We start from the raw sequence: 17,217 nt of genomic DNA, 5'->3' as shown, positions 1-17,217 counted from the left end.
AGCTCAAAGATGGAAGCAACCCAAGCATCTATCCACAGATGAATGGCTAAAATGTGGTGCATACATACAGTAGAATGCTAAAAAGGGAGGATGGGGTGCCTGGGTGGTTCAGTCGGTTGAGAGTCCGACTTCAGCTCAGGTCATGATCCCACGGTGGTGAGATCTGGTTCCCACTGGGCATGGAGCCTGCTTGAGATTCTCTCTCCCTCTGCCCTCTTCCCCACTCATGCTCATGCACGTGCACTCTCTCAAATTAAAAAAAAAAAATTGGGGCGCAGTCAGTTAAGCATCCGACTTCAGCTCAGGTCATGATCTCACAGTTTGTGAGTTCGAGCCCCACATCAGACTCTGTGTTGACAGCTCACAGCCTGGAGCCTTCTTCAGATTCTGTGTCTCCCTCTCTCTCTACCCCTCCCCTGCTCACACTTTGTCTCTCTCTCTCAAAACTAAACCTTAAAATATTTTTTTCTAATTAAAAAAAATAGAGTGTGTCTTGGTCGTAAGTATGTGATGAACCTTATAGTCCAGGTGGCTCAGATTCATTAGTCAAGAGATGTTTCTATTGAGGTGCCTGGGTAGCTCAGTTGGTTGAACAGACAGCTTCAGCTCAGGGCATAATCTCACTGTTAGTGGGTTTGAGCCCCACATTGGGCTTTGCACTAACAGCAAGGAGCCTGCTATGGATTCTCTCTCTCTTTCTCTCTCTCTCTCTGCACCCTTCCTCCACTCACACTTTCTCTCTCAAAATTAAACGTTAAAAACCTTTTTAAAAAGGAGATGTTTCTAATAATATTAATACAATGTTTTTGTAATTTCCATCACCAATCTATGTGAATTTATCCCACTCTTCGAGTTCTCCTGGGACAACCCATCACAATGGCTCTTCCAGGAGAACTTCTACCCCCGCCCACTGATCCAGCGCCTGCTTTCTGCCTATCCAACTCACTAGATTTATTCATTATACAATGACTACATAGTTCTAGGTCTCATGAAAGAACCACCACTGGAATAACATAGTCTTTCTAAGGATGAGGAGAGGTGGGTATGGCCGAGGAAGCAATGGAAGGAGAAAATAGGGCAGTGCTGACGTTAATCTGCCTCTCCTTCCTGCTTCCAAGACAGAGTGAGGGGAGGCGGCAGCTTGGCAGGAGTACAAGGAAGTGACAGGGAAATCTAGATGTTCCTTTCTAACTAAGGCTTCAGCAGTGCAGTAGGATGAGGGCATTCCTGCAGCTTAAGAGGAAGAACCAAAACTAGGTCAGTCCAAGCATAAATCCAGCCGGGTCCTGCAGGAAGTTCAGAACATCAACCTCCTTAAAGGTTTCACCTGCCCATCATTTATAAAGGCAAAGTAGTCAACACATTTTTATGGTTATTACATGCAGTTGTCCAACTCAAATACCAGGAAAACAAATGTCCAAACATTTAACTTTCACATGAAAAAGAAAACAGAGAAGTCACAAGAGTTTTTAAAGAAGTATATACCTTATTCCATTCACTTGTGATTCGTAATATAATCCAGTAATCATTCCCTTTTCTCAAAGGTGCATTATAGTATTTCCCATAGTACAGCCTGTCCCCAATAGATATCTCCATGGCATCATCTGGAACATCTTCGGCCAGTAGTTCCGCAGCCACATATCCACTGGCATCAGAGGTGTTGCTAAAGAATGAGGTAGCCCCTTCAGAATCACAAAAAAAAGTGCTTTGGAGGGCCAGGGGAAGCACCAACACCTGGTAGGAACTGGAAATAAAAAGAAAATGTCTATCAGACCCTTGCTTCATTCATTTATTTATTCATATTTACTGAGCACCTGCTATGAGAGAAACACTTCTCTAGGCACTAGAGGCACATACAAAACTGCACAAGAAAAAGTCCTTGCCCACAGCGGATCGACAGTCTGATGGCTCCAACAGGTAGGGCACTTGAGTTTGAACCTGTACTGCTAACGCCACATGACATGGGGTGAGGGATCTCAAGTTCTCGCTGAGGATGGACGCCAAGTACATCCTCTAGAGCTGGGAGAAGTTATTACAAGTATGGCCGCCCTGAGCGTGCATGCCATAAAGCCGATCTAATCAATGCTCTCCACGTGGGCAAATAAAGCCCAGCTGGGCCAAGGGTTCAGCAGTCACATGGAGGCTGGCCACCTACAAGAGTTAATGGTCTAAGTCTACAAAACAGCTCTAATCACATGGCAACCTAAAACGGAACTCATGTGATCTGCATTCCCTCCGGTTCACAGACTGATACCAAAGTTCATGTGAAATAAATGAGAAGGAAGGAGTGCAAAGTCACCATGAGTTAGTCTAGCCTGACAATATCCCGAAATAGCCTCAAAGGGACAATGTCATATGTGCATTATGGAACTGTTCCCTAGGTGTGGACAAAGAGGCACACCAGCAATCTACTCTCCTTTTGTGTGTGTTTAATATGGTTTATCCCACCAAATTCAAAACCTGTCGGTGAAAGGAGGTGTCAGCATAAAAACGCACTGAGAATGAATCACGACTTCTTTTTTGTTCCCATCTCTTCAGTCCTTAGCTCCTGCCTCTAGTATAGCACGTGTCTGAACACCTGCTTTCCCGGTCAGGCTTAAGAGCAGGGATTTAAATGATTGACACTTATATCCTTGCAAATCCTTACACAGTTCTTTGGCTGTGACTGACTCCCCACTAACATTTCTTGAGTTGAAATTTCAGTAAAGAGGAAAAATATGCATCAGTACCGAATATGATTGGGGTCATTTCCAAACCATTAGGCCACATGATCTATTTTACCAATAAATATACACTACCTGCTCCACATTCCTAAACGCCCTACCTCTTCCTTCCTAAAAGTCCATGGGTCACTACGTTAAGAAAAGGGAGCCCCCCACCATAGTAGGTGTTGGACTTGGAAAATCTCCACCCAAAAACCCTAGGGGTCCCAGAGTCCTGATTTCCACAAAGTCTGGGCTCACTTTCCAGCAAAGGGCTTTCTCCAAAAGGTACAAAGTAAAGCCTGCAGGGCAGTGAGCTGTCATCACCACCACTGTAAACATTTACTAAGAATCCACTCCCTACAAGGGAACACTTGTAACAACACAGTTTCCTGGAGACCTGAAGACATTCCTACGAATCGTGGCTGCAGGTAAGAAAGTAAATAGTGCAGCAGCTCCATGCTGCCCACAAGCTCCTCTTCAAATCCACCTTGTCTTTCCATGTAGATAGTGGTGTTCAAGTGCAAGTTCAAGGCATACCTTTGGTTCTGGACATTGCCCATTAGAGGCACCAGTCATAGGACATAAAGCAGTCTTCCCCAGTTAGCATGATCATAATCAGCTGAGTTGCTTGATAATTATACAAATTTCCAGCCCCTGTCCCAGACCTACTGAATTGAAATCTCCAAGAGTCAAGTGCGAGAATTTGCACTGCTGATAAAGCACCCCTAGGTGATTTCTAGAAGTTGGCAAGTGTGGGAGACACTAGCATTAAGAGAACCCGGGAACAGGCTGTATCATCTGTCCAAGATCACCAAGCTAAGGAGGCAGCCATGGTCCCAGAGCCCAGCTCCACCAAGTGGCCCAAGCCACTGCCCTACCCCCAATGATGCACAAAGCAGACTCAGGCCTGTCTCACACACTGGCAAAGCTGCTGCCCCAGCTCAAACCAGGTACTCAGGGAGAGGAAATCACCCCACTTGCCTTCTGGTAATTAACCCTGATGACGTTAGGGAAGCAGTTGTGGCTGTTTGGAACATGACTGTTCTGGAAAGACTTCTCCCCTCTTTCTCACCGCCACCCCCCCCCCCCCCCCCCGCCCCTTGAATGACTCACAGATCTCCACTTCCTGTTTTGGAGGCACTGGAGAGCACATTAGCCACAAAGATAGACTGTCATTTGGCTTTTCTTTTTGCCTTACGTAACTATTTGGCCTACATATCACATTTACTCTTGCAAGTTCTCTCAGACAGTGATATCATAACTTCTGTTCTCCTTATAGCAACAGAATTGCAGTGCCTTCCAGTAACTTGTCAGAAACAGAACAATGTGGGCAATAGCCATCCCAGGAAAGACCTTTAAGAATTTGCTGCACTTAAACTAATGGAAAGACAGGAAAAGCCTAAGTTTCATTATATATGGACACACAGATTGGGACACCTTGGTGGCTCAGTCAGTTAAGCAACCAACTCTTGATCTTGGTTCAGGTCATGATCTCACAGTTTGTGGGTTTGAGCCCTACATCAGGCTCTGCGCTGGCCGTGCAGAGCCTGCTTGGGATTCTCTGTCTCCCTCTCTCTCTGCCCCTCTCCCAGTCACGCTCACTCTCTCTCTCTCAAAATAAATTAATAAACATTTTTTAAAAATAAAGATAAATGGGGGCACCTGGGTGGCTCAGTCAGTTAAGCGTCTGACTTCGGCTCAGGTCATGATCTCACGATCCGTGAGTTCAAGCCCCGCATCGGGCTCTGTGCTGACCACTCAGAGCCTGGAGCCTGTTTTGGATTCTGTGTCTCCCTCTCTCTCTGCCCCTCCCCCCACTCACGCTCTGTCTCTCTCTGTCTCAAAAATAAATAAACATTAAAAAAATTTTTTTAAATAAAAAAAATAAAGATAAATGGACACACAAATAATAGATCCAGACTTTCTTTTAACTTTATAATATCTCACATTTATTTTCACCTTGATTGTACTGAAGGGTCATTAGACTAACAGGTCAAGACTGACATAAGACAATGAAGGTTAGGTCAAGGATGGCAAGGTTATTGCCATGTCCTTGCCTTATTCCCGTGAGAGAGTTGCTTATCTCTCCAGGGAATCCTCTATCTTCCTTTCTAAAAAAAAAAAAAAGGGAATAATTCTACTTTCTTAATCCAACCATGACCCTCTAAATAAAATGCCTAATGGAAGACAATGTAGTTCTCCAACTGAGGTGGATTAATTCCATCCTAATAAAATCTGGAATCCCAGAAGCAGTCATTAACTATCCAGTGCCTTGCCCTTAACTCAGTATGTGGTTGAATTAAGAGAGTTATCCAAATGACCCTTTTCAGAAGCCACTACCCATACCCAAAGATCATCCTTAAATAAAGAAAAACATACTCTGTCTTTGGTAAATGAAATGATGCTCTTGATCCATCATCACGAAGAGATGTATGTTAAGATATGAGTGCAAAGGATCACACCTGATACGTTACACTCAACCAATGCTTGTCCACTGACCAAAGGAATGGATTTAATTATTGAGCTAAGCTGCCCAAATGCTTGTTTCTGGCTCCTTAGAAGTCTCTCTATTCATTTGGAAGGGACCTGGTTGGAGTTAAAGACCCAGTCTGTGCCCAAGGAATCAAAAATAAAAGGCCCCGGGGCACCTGCATGACCGACTCTTGGTTTAAGCTCAGGACATGATCAGTTTGTGAGTTCAAGCCCCACATCTGGCTCCATACTGACAATACAGAGCCTGCTTGAGATTCTCTCTTTCCCTCTCTCTCGCTCTCTGCCCCTCCCATGCACTCACTCTCTCTCTCAAAATAAAACAAACTTCAAAAAAAAAAAAAGTTTAAAATAATAAATGAATATGAGGCCCTGCCTATACTGCCCCAATAATTTGAGCACAGCACCTAAAGAGAGAGCTCCTCAATTAAACCAAAGTTTCCAAAACTCTCTATGAGGATCCCTGGACAACCATGGAGAAGGGGGCACTGCTCACCTGATCGGTCCATTTTTCTCCTTGGCTTTCCTCAGTCTCAGACGTGGTAGAGGCCTTCCATGCACTGTGACAAAGTCTACTTCTGGAAGGGGAGGCTCTGAAAACAAGTCAAAAAGAGGAAAAGGGTGTGATCAGAACAAATGGAAGCATGACCAAAGTGGTCCTAATGGGGGCCATCAAAAGGAAAGTTCGAATGTAAGGACTGATGAGCATTTTCTGACATATGCTATAACACGAATGAATCTTGAAAACATGACACTAAATGAAATAAGCCAGACTTAGAAAGACATTATATGATCCCTCCTACATGCAATATCTAGAACAGACAAATTCATAGAAGCAGAAGTAGAATGGAAGCTGCTAAGGACTGAGGGGTGGGTAGGCAAGGGGGAGTTAATTGTGTAATGATCAACAGAATTTCTGTCTGGGATGATGAAAAGATTGTAGAAATAGATAGTGGTGATGATTTACAACATCATGAATGTACTTAATTCTGTGCCAGAAAACGGTTACAATGGTACATTTTATGTTATATATTTTACCACAGTAAAGTTTAAAAAAAAAAAATAAGCAATTCCCCAGTGCTGACAGGGTGGATACAGTGGGCCTTACAGTTAACTTGGTGGACAGGTTCCAGATATGCTGGGGAAAACCAGCATATCAGACTTCTAGATCCTTCCCAATCACAGAACATTCTGTCCTTCTTTTGTTCTCTCCAGCAACCAGGTTTCCCAAATAGACTTTCCACTGGGAGGGGACTATGTTGGCTGACACCAGTGTTCTAGTATCTAACTGATAGCTACATTCACAGTATGAAGGCACCGGCCGCCATTGTGCCTTGTGGGTAACACAGCTGAGATGCACTGGGCACTAACTAAATGTACTAGCTGTTTTCTGCACAGGCCTTATCTCATATGATCTTCTCAACACTGCTATCAAGTGGATGAGATTTATAGAGGGAGAAAGGAAGAAAGACAAAGAATAAAATATGAATGCCCCCCCTCCCAACCCTGGCCTAGAACTCTGTTACAGTGAAAGTGAGGAGTAGGAGGCCAAAATAAACACTCAAGACTCTATTTACCCAATTAGAAAATAGACTTGGGGTAGAAATTTCCAATCCAAATTATAATAAAAACTTAGACCTTCCTGGATAGATTTTAAAGCACTATCATGAGGGGCACCTGGATGGTTCAGTCAGTTAAGCCTCCGACTTTGGCTCAGGTCATGATCTCACAGTTCATGAGTTCAAGACATTGGGTTCTGCGCTGACATCTTGAAGCCTGGAGCCTGCTTCAGATTCTGTGTCTCCCTCTCTCTCTGCCCCTCCCCTGCTTGCACTCTGTCTCTCTCTCTTTCTCTTAAAAATAAACTTAAAAAAATAAAATAAAATATGATAGTTGCCAGAGGGAAGGGGATTTGGGGGGTAGACAAAATAAGAGAAAGGGATTAAGAGGTACAATATTCTAGTTATAAAATAAATAAGACATAGGGATGTAATGTGCAGCATAAGGAATACAGTCAATAATATTGTAGCAACTCTGTATGGTGACAGATGGTGACTAGATTTATTGTGGTGACCATTTCATAATGTATATAAATATCAAATTATTATGTTGTATACCTGAAACTAATATAACTTGTATGCCAATCATTCCCCAATTAAAAAAAGCTCTGGGGCGCCTGGGTGGCTCAGTCGGTTGAGCGTCCGACTTCGGCTCAGGTCACGATCTCATGGTCTGTGAGTTCCAGCCCCGCGTCGGGCTCTGTGCTGATGGCTCAGAGCCTGCAGCCTGTTTCAGATTCTGTGTCTCCCTCTCTCTCTGACCCTCCCCCATTCATGCTCTGTCTCTCTCTGTCTCAAAAATAAACGTTAAAAAAATTTTTTTTAATTTAAAAAATTTAAAAAAAAGCTCTAACAGGGCGCCTGGGTGGCTTGGTCGGTTAAGTGTCCGACTTCGGCTCAGGTCATGATTTCGCGGTGTGCGAGTTCGAGCCCCGCGTCGGGCTCTGTGCTGACAGCTCAGAGCCTGGAGCCTGTTTCAGATTCTGTGTCTCCCTCTCTCTCTGCCCCTCCCCTGTTCATGCTCTGTCTCTCTCTGTCTCAAAAATAAATAAACGTTAAAAAAAAAAATTAAAAAAAAAAAAAAGCTCTAACAAATATGTCATTTATACATCATCAATCAACACCTTTATTAGCTACCTTTATACATCACGTACCATGGGAGGCTGGAAGAAACAGCCATGGAAGACACAGTTTCTGCTCTCCAGGAGTTCAGACTCTAATAGTGGAGACGGTTTCAGAAACATGCAGTGCTCAGAACCATGAGAAAGTTATACACAGGGTGTTGTAGAAGGTGCAGAGGAAGGACACCTGAACAAGGGCAGGGGGCGCCGAGACCATAGAATGCAGAAATACATGTATACAGGGGCAGGAGGTGGGAGAGAGGGCAGAGACAGAACTGCAGCCCCACCAGTAGTTCAGCATAGCTGAAAGGCTGAGCCCCTGTCTGGTAGGCAACAAATGGGAGGTGTGGATAGAGGTCAGATCTGAGGTCCTGGCAATAGAATGAAGTCATTTACAGATTTCTTAGCAGATGTGTATTTTAGAAAGACAATTTAGGGGCAGCTGAGTGCCTCAGATGGTTAAGCATCCAACTCCTGACTTCACCTCAGGTCATGATCTCAGAGTTGTGAGATCAAGCCCCGAGTCAGGCTCTGAGCTGAAGGTGGAGCCTACTTGGGATTCTCTCTCTCCCTCTGCCCCTCCCCTGCTCATGGTCTGTCTGTCTCTCCCCCAAAATAAATAAATAAATAAATTAATTAATTAATTTTAAAAAAAGAAATATTAGGGCACCTGGGTAGCTCAGTCAGTTAAACATCTGACTCTTGGTTTCAGCTCTGGTCATATCTCATGGGTTTCCTGAGTTCAAGCCCTCGTGTTGGGCTCCACACTGACAGTGCAGAGCCTGCTTGGGATTCTCTGTCTCCCTCTCTCTCTTCCCCTCCCCATTTGTACTGTCTCTATCTCCCTCAAAGCAAGTAAACGTTAAAAAAAAATTAAAAAAAAAAAAATACAATGTAGACAGCTGGTTGAAGGAGGAATTGAAAAAGAACCGAAGTACCAGTTGTCCAAAACCTTGTTAAGATGTGCCTGAGGTCTGAAGCAAGTGACAGCACTGAGAATGGAGGAGAGGGGGCAGGTGGAAGAGACACTCAGGGAGACAGAGAACAGAACGTGGTGGAAGATAAGGAAGAGGGAAGAATCTGGGCTTTGGTTTTGACAACTGAGTCAGCAGTGATGTCATGCAAGGTCTGGAAGAGAAGTTCAGAAGCAGCTCGCTGACATGCTTGTGGAATTGTCCAGCCGGCAGTTAGAATGCAGGTCCAGACAGGAGCAAACCATGGTGGTGCTTCAGAGTCAGCCGTCGGTAGCTCCCCGGGGTGATGGGGTAAATGCACCTCAGCACCGACCACTAGGATCCCCAGGCATCTGATACCAAGTGGAAGAGTGAGAGCCCCAGTAACTTTTATTAAACAGTGCCAAATCTAGAATTCCTTCCAAAGTCACCTAGATATGGCCACATAAATTACATTTCCATAAGCTTGTGGGATTGCTAGGGACCCTGGAAGGTGACCTGGAACAGCCCCTGCTTACACAGTCAGGGTCTCACAGGCCTTGGAGGTCTACACTGTTTCTAAGAGGTGTGTGTTCCAAAGAGATTCTGAAACTCACGCCCCTGAGGAAGACGACCGCCAGGTTCCCGCAGCCGCGATGGGGAGAGGAGGCTGAGGTTTGAAAAGCCTTGGCCAGGTCCTCCAGGGTAATGTGCCCCTTCCAGTCTGAGAATTTCTGCCCTCAGCCCTTCATGCTAACATTGAAATGCCTTTCATTTGTGATGTCCTGTTGTCACAGTAAAGCAAGTGCTTTTTATCACACATTTCCTGTTTTCAGCCCAGAGGGGGATGAACTGTTCACTCTCTGTGTGAGAACCTTCCTCGGGCTCTTTTAAATTTTTCCTCTGTTTGCTCTTCTCTGATTAATAATTCCAGTTACTCTAGTCTTTTGGTTCACCTCTTAAGACTGCCCAGTTTTGCCCCGTCCTCGGTACAAGCAGAACAAAGCGCTAGCTCAGCTGGGAGAAGGCAGGCCCACAGAAGGAGCTGGAAAGCCACCCCTGACTGTTTCATGCTACACTGCCCTTTGCTAGTTTCATGCCTGCAGTTAGTTCTAAATGTGCCACTGCCATCCGGCCAATTCCATCCACATGTGACTTCCAGACTGCTTTCTGTTCCAAGACCTTCCCCACCTTCTATTTTAAATAGGCTACTTTTTTTTCACTCATGTAAAAGCCTGAACTTCATTAGGCGAGTTGTTAGCCACATTTCAAGGTTAAATAATCTTAACTTCCAGCCATGTTTTCCGAGGTGCTATTCCCAGTCCCGCGCCCCACCCCACCCCCCGCCCCCAGCTGGTGTCCTGGGTAGATGTGCTTTTCTTTACATTAGCCTCATTACTGATTTAAATCAAATCAGACCCAAGGCCAGAAATGGGTCATGTCTGGGCTGGAGAGTATAGTTCTTCCACCCTGGGTATGTAAGATGGGGGAAGACCCCATAAGCAAATGACAAAGGAAAATACGGGGACTGCCATGTGAGAAAACTCTGGAGAGTAAGGAGAAAAGCAGTGAAGGAGAACTTTCCCTATAAAATATTAAATATAGCATAAAATTACAATAATTGAAATAGCATGGTACAAGCCCAGGACAAGCAAAGGAATGGAAGAAATTAGAGAGTCTAGAAAGAGATCCAAACAAATAAATGAGAATATAGTGCATAGCACAGACAGTGTTTCCAAAGGTGGTATGGGGGACACCTGGGTGGCTCAGTTGGTTAAGCGTCCGACTTCAGCTCAGGTCATATTTTCATGGCTTGTGAGTTTGAGCCCCGCATCAGGCTCAGTGCTGACAGCTCAGAGCCTGGAGCCTGCCTCTAATTCTGTCTGTTTCTCTCTCTGCCCCTCTCCCTCTCGTGCTCTCTCTAAAAAATAAATAAATATTTAAAAAATAATAAGGTAAAAATTAAAAAAAAAAAAGGTGGTGGGAAACTGGCTTATCATTTAGGGGAAAAAAATACCCTGTAAATTTAGCCTTATACTATATATCAAGACAAATTCCAAATGGGTCTAAATTTATAGGCAAAAAGCAAAACTATCAACAAGCATCAGAGGGGATGGCTCAGTCAGTAGAGAATCTGACCCTTGATCTTGGGGTTGTGAGTTCAAGCCCTACATTGGGCACAGAGATTACTTTAAAAAAAAAAGAAGACGACGAAGCATTAGACAATATTAGAGAATAAGAATTGATCTAGGGGCGCCTGGGTGGCGCAGTCGGTTAAGCGTCCGACTTCAGCCAGGTCACGATCTCGCGGTCCGTGAGTTCGAGCCCCGCGTCAGGCCCTGGGCTGATGGCTCGGAGCCTGGAGCCTGTTTCCGATTCTGTGTCTCCCTCTCTCTCTGCCCCTCCCCCGTTCATGCTCTGTCTCTCTGTCCCAAAAAAAAAAAAAAAAAAAAAAAAAAAAGTTGAAAAAAAAAAAAATTTAAAAAAAAAAGAATTGATCTAATTTCAGGGTGGGGGAAGGTTTTTCTTGGCATGACCAGAGGCAGAAACTATAAAAGAATCAACAGAATTGATTACATGAAATGTTTAAATGTCTAAAATGTTAAAAAAGAATACTGACAAGAAAAATAAACAGTAAATAACCCAGGAGGTGGGTTATAATATGTATAACAAAAGGTTAATATCATTAATGTAGGCAAACTATTAAAATCAGTAAGAGAAAGGAAGTAATATAAGTGAAAATGTGTTAAAATTCCTCTAAAACACACCAACATGAATAAAAAGAATGGAAAAGAAAATTGAATCTGTGCCAAAACTAAAGCCCCAACTTTATGCTATAAATTTCAAGTAAATACAAGGAAATGACACACATAAATAAATACATACAAAGACACCGCGTTGGTTCTTTTTGAATCCTTAGCACCTCCCCAGCAGATCACACTGCACACTTGGGGAGGCATGACCAACTGAAACTGACAGCAATAGAAACAATGGTAGCTTGCACCATAAGTCAGCAGCCATTACAAGGCTGGCTATATTCCCCCTATCGATGAAGTTGTGAGACTTGGCCTTCCGGGGAGAAGGAACAATCTTCTCTTCATCTTTACATCCCCCCTTCAGCACTTAGCACAGGTCTTTGTACATAACCAGTCAATAAATATTTGCTGGGTTAAATTGTTAAATCACCCCATGCCCCTCCCACACTCTTCCACCACACACAGAAACTCTGGTTTTTACGCTTCTGGTGTAAAGAAATGTTCTCATTCATATTTGGTAAAAGCTAAGGCTAATACAAGAAAATAACACACCCAGCCTATTTTCCTCTGCGGTGTATCATCTTGTCTCCATGGGGCCTAGGTCAAGGTGTGGATGCTTTCAGTGAGGGGAACTGGGAGATACCCATCCCCACACAGCCATTCACTTGGAGGTTTGGGATTTAGATCTGCTAGAAAGTAGCTGGGAGAGTTCAGGGGATGAGAGAATAGGTGGCCCATGGAGGTAAGGAAGGGCCATACCTTCCTTCTAGTCTAACATTACATACCCAGATGTCAAAGAACTTGTGTCCATGAAAGACTCTCAGAGAGTCCGGACAAACACAGGAACAGCTGGGATGAAGGCCAGTCCCTCTCCGGACCTCTACTGCAGCTTCTGCCCCCTGGGAGCGAGGGGGACCAGCAGGAATAAGTGTGGTACCCTGGAAACAGCCCAAGGAAATAGGGTTCTCAGAGGACACAGGGGTGCACTGTCCTTGGAAAGTCTATGGGTAGCCAACCATGGACGAGAAGCCTCTGGCAGAAGAACTCAACAGACTTGGTCCTGTACAGTGCTTTCTGGGGACACCCAATAGGAAGAGAGGAGATATCAGACGTGGGGGCTGTGGCTTCTAGTCCTGTGGGGGAATCAGAGCTACCCTGACTAGACCTCTCCATTCTCTCCATTAAAGGGACAGTCTGCTAATGCTCAGGACATACCTATGTTTTTGATTGCTTTCCTGAATATCTGAAAAAAGTACATTCTCTTTTTCTTTTCCCGAATGCAGGCAGAGATGGGAAATTTCCCATATTAGTTTCCAGCCTTGGTACTAAAGGGCACCTTGGGAAGGAATGGTTTCCTTGACATCCTTTCTTCCCTTTTCTCCTCCAGCATTCTTGATTCTATAATAAATATTCAACCTCAAATTATCACCGTGTTGTGTACACAAGTGGTTTAGCTTTACCTTTCCACACACATTTGTTTTCTCTCTCCCCCGCCCCCCACTTTCCCCTCTCTGGTTTTTTCTCTCTCCCTATGGGAAGACAAGCTTTCTGACTTGGCTAGAAAATAGCATAACCAACGTGTGAAAGCTCTTCTGACTCTGGGTCTACACCAAGGATGGAGTTTGCTCTTTACCCTCTCCTAAAAGGAGTGTAAGTAGTGGAGCTCTTCTGAGGAATTCAGCTCACTGGGCTCTACCTGAGGGAGCCTGTCAGCCCTGAGGTACAAGCCCTGGGAGAGGACCTGGTCTCCCCCCCTCCCCTCAGGCCAACACGCTCTCCTTTTCTCACTCCAACACTTTCCTCTGCCCTTCAACGTGCCTAGAACTTGCACCCTCCTCTGAGGTCAGCGATATATTTAAAGCACTACTCTTCATCCTGTTCCCATTAGGGAGATTTAGTTTAATGTAAGGCATTCGGAAGGGAAATTCCATTCACTTTCCTTCTGGGAAATCAGCTGCTGAGTTTTCCAGGCCCAAATCCCTTGCCTCGCATTTCTGGTAAGATTGAAAAGTTCAGGATTTTATTGAAACACAGCCATATCTTAGGCAATCAAGGCATACCTCTTCCTATCAACACATAAGGCTCTCTTTTTTCCCCTTTTATAAAAAAAGAGAGTTTGGGTGGTTTTTTGTTTGTTTTTTACCTTTTGAAAAGATCATAACAACTTGAATTTTTCACTTTTTTAAAATTTCAAATTCTTTAAAGTAGGGTAGAGTTGGAAAATATGCAGCCGTTGTCACAAAGAACTTTTTGAAGGGTCTCAATGGACTTAAATAGCTCAACAGTGTCCCCTGGTGGCCATGAGAACAGGGCGCTTCAGCTAAGGGGGCTATAGTTAGCCTACAAAACAAGATTAAAATAAATGTCTCCTCAAGAAGAGACTCCCTTATCCAACTCAAAAAATTTGAAATACTGATTTAAATCAGCAGTACAAACCAGCCAAACACGGTAAGAACCACAGAGCAGGAAACTAAATAGGTATTCATTTGACTAAGTCACCACAGAGAGATGCCCAATTGGACATTACTTCTCCTTCCAGCCTAAAACTTAGTAAATTCTTTTTTTTTTTTTTAAAGCCTTTCTTAACTCACCAGCCATCCCCTCAATGCTAATACCATGCAATGGCCATTCAGGGTTTGTTGTGCTATGTGCCAGCACTATCTTTACATCTCTGCCTTCAAGGAGCTTAGTCGGGGAAAAGCAAATAAACAAGTAAACTAAAAAACACAAATTCTGGGGGTGCCTGGGTGGCCTAGTCGGTGAAGCGTCCATCTCTTGATTCAGGCCCAGGTCATGATCTCATGGTGTGTGGGTTCAAGCCCTGTGTTGGACTCTGCACTGACGGCCTGGAACCTGCTTGGGATTCTGTCTCCCTCTCTCTCTGTTCCTCCCCTGCTCTTGCAACCTGCCCCTCCCTCCTTCCCTCCCTCTCTCTCCCCCTCTCTCTCTCAAAATAAATAAACGTTAAAAAAATTTTTTTAAATACAAGTTCTGAAAACAAGTTCTATGATGAAATTCACACAGGATAAGTGGAGAGCAAGTGATGGGGTGGAGACGGAGGTTATTTTTGAAAGGACGGGCAGGGAGAGCTTCTCTAAGGTACTGGCATCTGAGCAGAGACCTGGATGATTATAAAGAAGCCATGTGCAGAGTGGGCACCAGGAACAGTAAACAGTAAATGGAAAGGCCTGGATGCACAAACAGGTTTGACCCATCTGAGGAACAGCGAAGAAGGCAGGGGGGCAGCAGAGGCTAGCGAGAAACAGAGAGAGCAGAGATGAAGTCAGGGAGGCAGGGAGCCAGACTCCATGCTTCATGGTAAGAACGTGGATTCTATTCTAATGCTAATGCAAACTCATTGGACGGTTTTGAGCTAGGGATGACACATTCTCCTATGCATTTTTAAAAGATCACTCTGGGGGCGCCTGGGTGGCGCAGTCGGTTAAGCATCCGACTTCAGCCAGGTCACGATCTCGCGGTCCGTGAGTTCGAGCCCCGCGTCAGGCTCTGGGCTGATGGCTCGGAGCCTGGAGCCTGTTTCCGATTCTGTGTCTCCCTCTCTCTCTGCCCCTCCCCCGTTCATGCTCTGTCTCTCTCTGTCCCAAAAATAAAATTAAAAACGTTGAAAAAAAAATTTAAAAAAAAAAAAAAAAGATCACTCTGACTTCTGAGTGATCTTTTTAAAGTTATGGTCTCACCATACTTGGGAGTGGGGGTGAGGGGTGGGAGACTGACAGGCACCCGTGAAAGCAGAAAGACCAGTAAGAAAGTCAGTGTAGGAGTCCAAGCAAGAGGTTGCTGACTTGGATAAGGTTGCTTTGTGGTGAAGGTGAAGACGGAGAGAAGTGGGTGGATTCCAAATATATTTTAGAAACAAAAGCAGAAGTTGGTCGGGAAGGGTAGAAGCTTTTTCGCCTGAGCAACAGGTGAACAGGAATGCCAATAACCAAGAGAGGGAAGCCTGGACGGAAAATGGCTTTGAAGGTGAGAGGAGAGTTGAGAAATCAAAATCCTCTTGGACTTGTCAATTGGGTGTGCAAGAAGTTGTTTAAAAGATGACTGGATATATGAGCATGGCACTCAGGGGAGAATCTGGGACTAGGATACATATCTGGGAATCCTCAGCATACAGGTAATATTCTTAGCTGGGCAGAGGGGGTAGATAATGAAGAAAAAGGAAGAGGAACAGGCAGAGAGGGCATCCGTAAAAGAGGACTGAGCAAAGAGGAGCCAGCAAAGAGGACTGAGAAGGAGCAGCCAGTGAGGCAGGAGGACCTAAAAGCCCAGAGAAACTGTATTTCAAGAAGGCAGGAATGCCGAATGCCAAATGCCATGGTGGGGGAGGGGGTGGGGGGGCGGGAAAGGGAATAAAAATTAAATAAAAACAAAATTGGGCAGCGGATTTTGCAAGATGGAGACACTTTCAGTAAAGCAGTGTGGCCAGGACAACCACCTCCAGTTTGGAAACAGTTAAAGGAAGTACCTGAAGTAAGGATGTGGAGTCTATAGAACAGACACTTCCTTCAAGGAGTTTTACGGTAAAGGGGATGCTGAAAGAAGTAGCTGGGGGGAATACGGGCTCAAAGGAAGTGAGTTTTTTAGTTTCTTTGGTTTTCATTTAAAAATGGAGATCCTACAACATGCTTGTGCAGTGCTGGGATGATTTCTCTACTGGGGATGATGACTGGGCAGGAAGGGATGGGATCCAACACACCCATTGAGGGGAGCAGTCACCTGAGGAGTGGGGACCAGAGAGAAGACAGAACACACGGTTCTGCCCGAGAGTAGCAATGGGAGACTTGGGAGAGGCAAGTCCTCCCTGATGACTTCTAATTGCTCGGTGAAGTAAGAAACAAGAAGGCAATACTCCGAGTCTTAGCTCAACTCTCCCAGATTTGAAGAGAGACAAGAAAATGAGAGGAAAGTGAATTTTCCAGGGACCAGAGTGGGACTACCTATCACTCCTCCCCGGAAAGGACAGACTCTTGAGGCACTTGCAACAGAATGACAATTAACTCATGTTACTGAGAAACAGTACTAATGAGAGAAAATTCTTTTTAGGTATGAAATGTTTGAACTATTTCAAATATCCGGAAGGAATGTAACCAGCATTCATAGACACGCTAGCCGGATTTAATTCGCATTAATGGTTTGTTTCAGCTGTCTTTTTAAGGAATAAAATATTACAGTCACAGTTACAGTAGTCTCTCCAGTCCCACGCCCTTTTTCCTCTCGCTCTTCAAGTTCATTCTTTAATGATAGGAAGCAATAGTGTTTCTCTCTATCTGGGCCCATCTACGGCTCTGTGGTGACTGCGTTCATCCAAATGCTGTTATTCAAGATTTACCTGTTATCTGGGTTGTCAGGGAGAGGACCACAGGAAGTTCAGAAGACAAAGCCTGGACGTGGACACTGTAGTTGGTGCCCGGATGCAGGTCCAAGCACATCTCGGGAGCCTGACTGCTGGTAGTGATATTAAAGATTATTTCCTGGGAAAATTCCTTCTGATACCATCTCTGGCCCTGAATGTGGAACTGAAACACAGAAAAGTTCACTAGGTGAATGGCTGGCCTGGAAAGCTCCAAATGCCTCCAAACCTTTTCTCATGAGCAATCTTGCTCTTAACTCTAAAGTTCCTTCAAAAAGTGAAATAC

General features: G+C 44.6%; 1 protein-coding gene across 29 annotated transcripts in view; it reads right to left on the bottom strand.

Moving 5' to 3' along the window:
• The window catches only part of SUSD1 (sushi domain containing 1), a 305,056-nt gene that overhangs the window by 171,261 nt on the left and 116,578 nt on the right, over positions 1-17,217 (bottom strand). For all 29 annotated transcript variants that reach the window (XR_009251485.1, XR_009251480.1, XR_009251484.1 and 26 more), the window contains 3 exons: positions 16,911-17,097; positions 5,692-5,788; positions 1,486-1,744 (listed from right to left, as the gene is read on the bottom strand). Coding sequence is in view for 19 of the 29 variants with exons in the window: in XM_058694526.1 (XP_058550509.1) it covers positions 1,486-1,744; positions 5,692-5,788; positions 16,911-17,097 (543 nt within the window). In the remaining 10 variants the exon portion in view is untranslated. The remainder of the gene's footprint in view (positions 1-1,485; positions 1,745-5,691; positions 5,789-16,910; positions 17,098-17,217) is intronic.

Source organism: Neofelis nebulosa, chromosome 12 (genome assembly GCF_028018385.1).
Source record: "Neofelis nebulosa isolate mNeoNeb1 chromosome 12, mNeoNeb1.pri, whole genome shotgun sequence".
NCBI classification, from domain to species: domain Eukaryota; kingdom Metazoa; phylum Chordata; class Mammalia; order Carnivora; family Felidae; genus Neofelis; species Neofelis nebulosa.
Note: the sequence above shows the minus strand (reverse complement) of the source record. Positions and strands in the feature narration are given on the sequence as shown.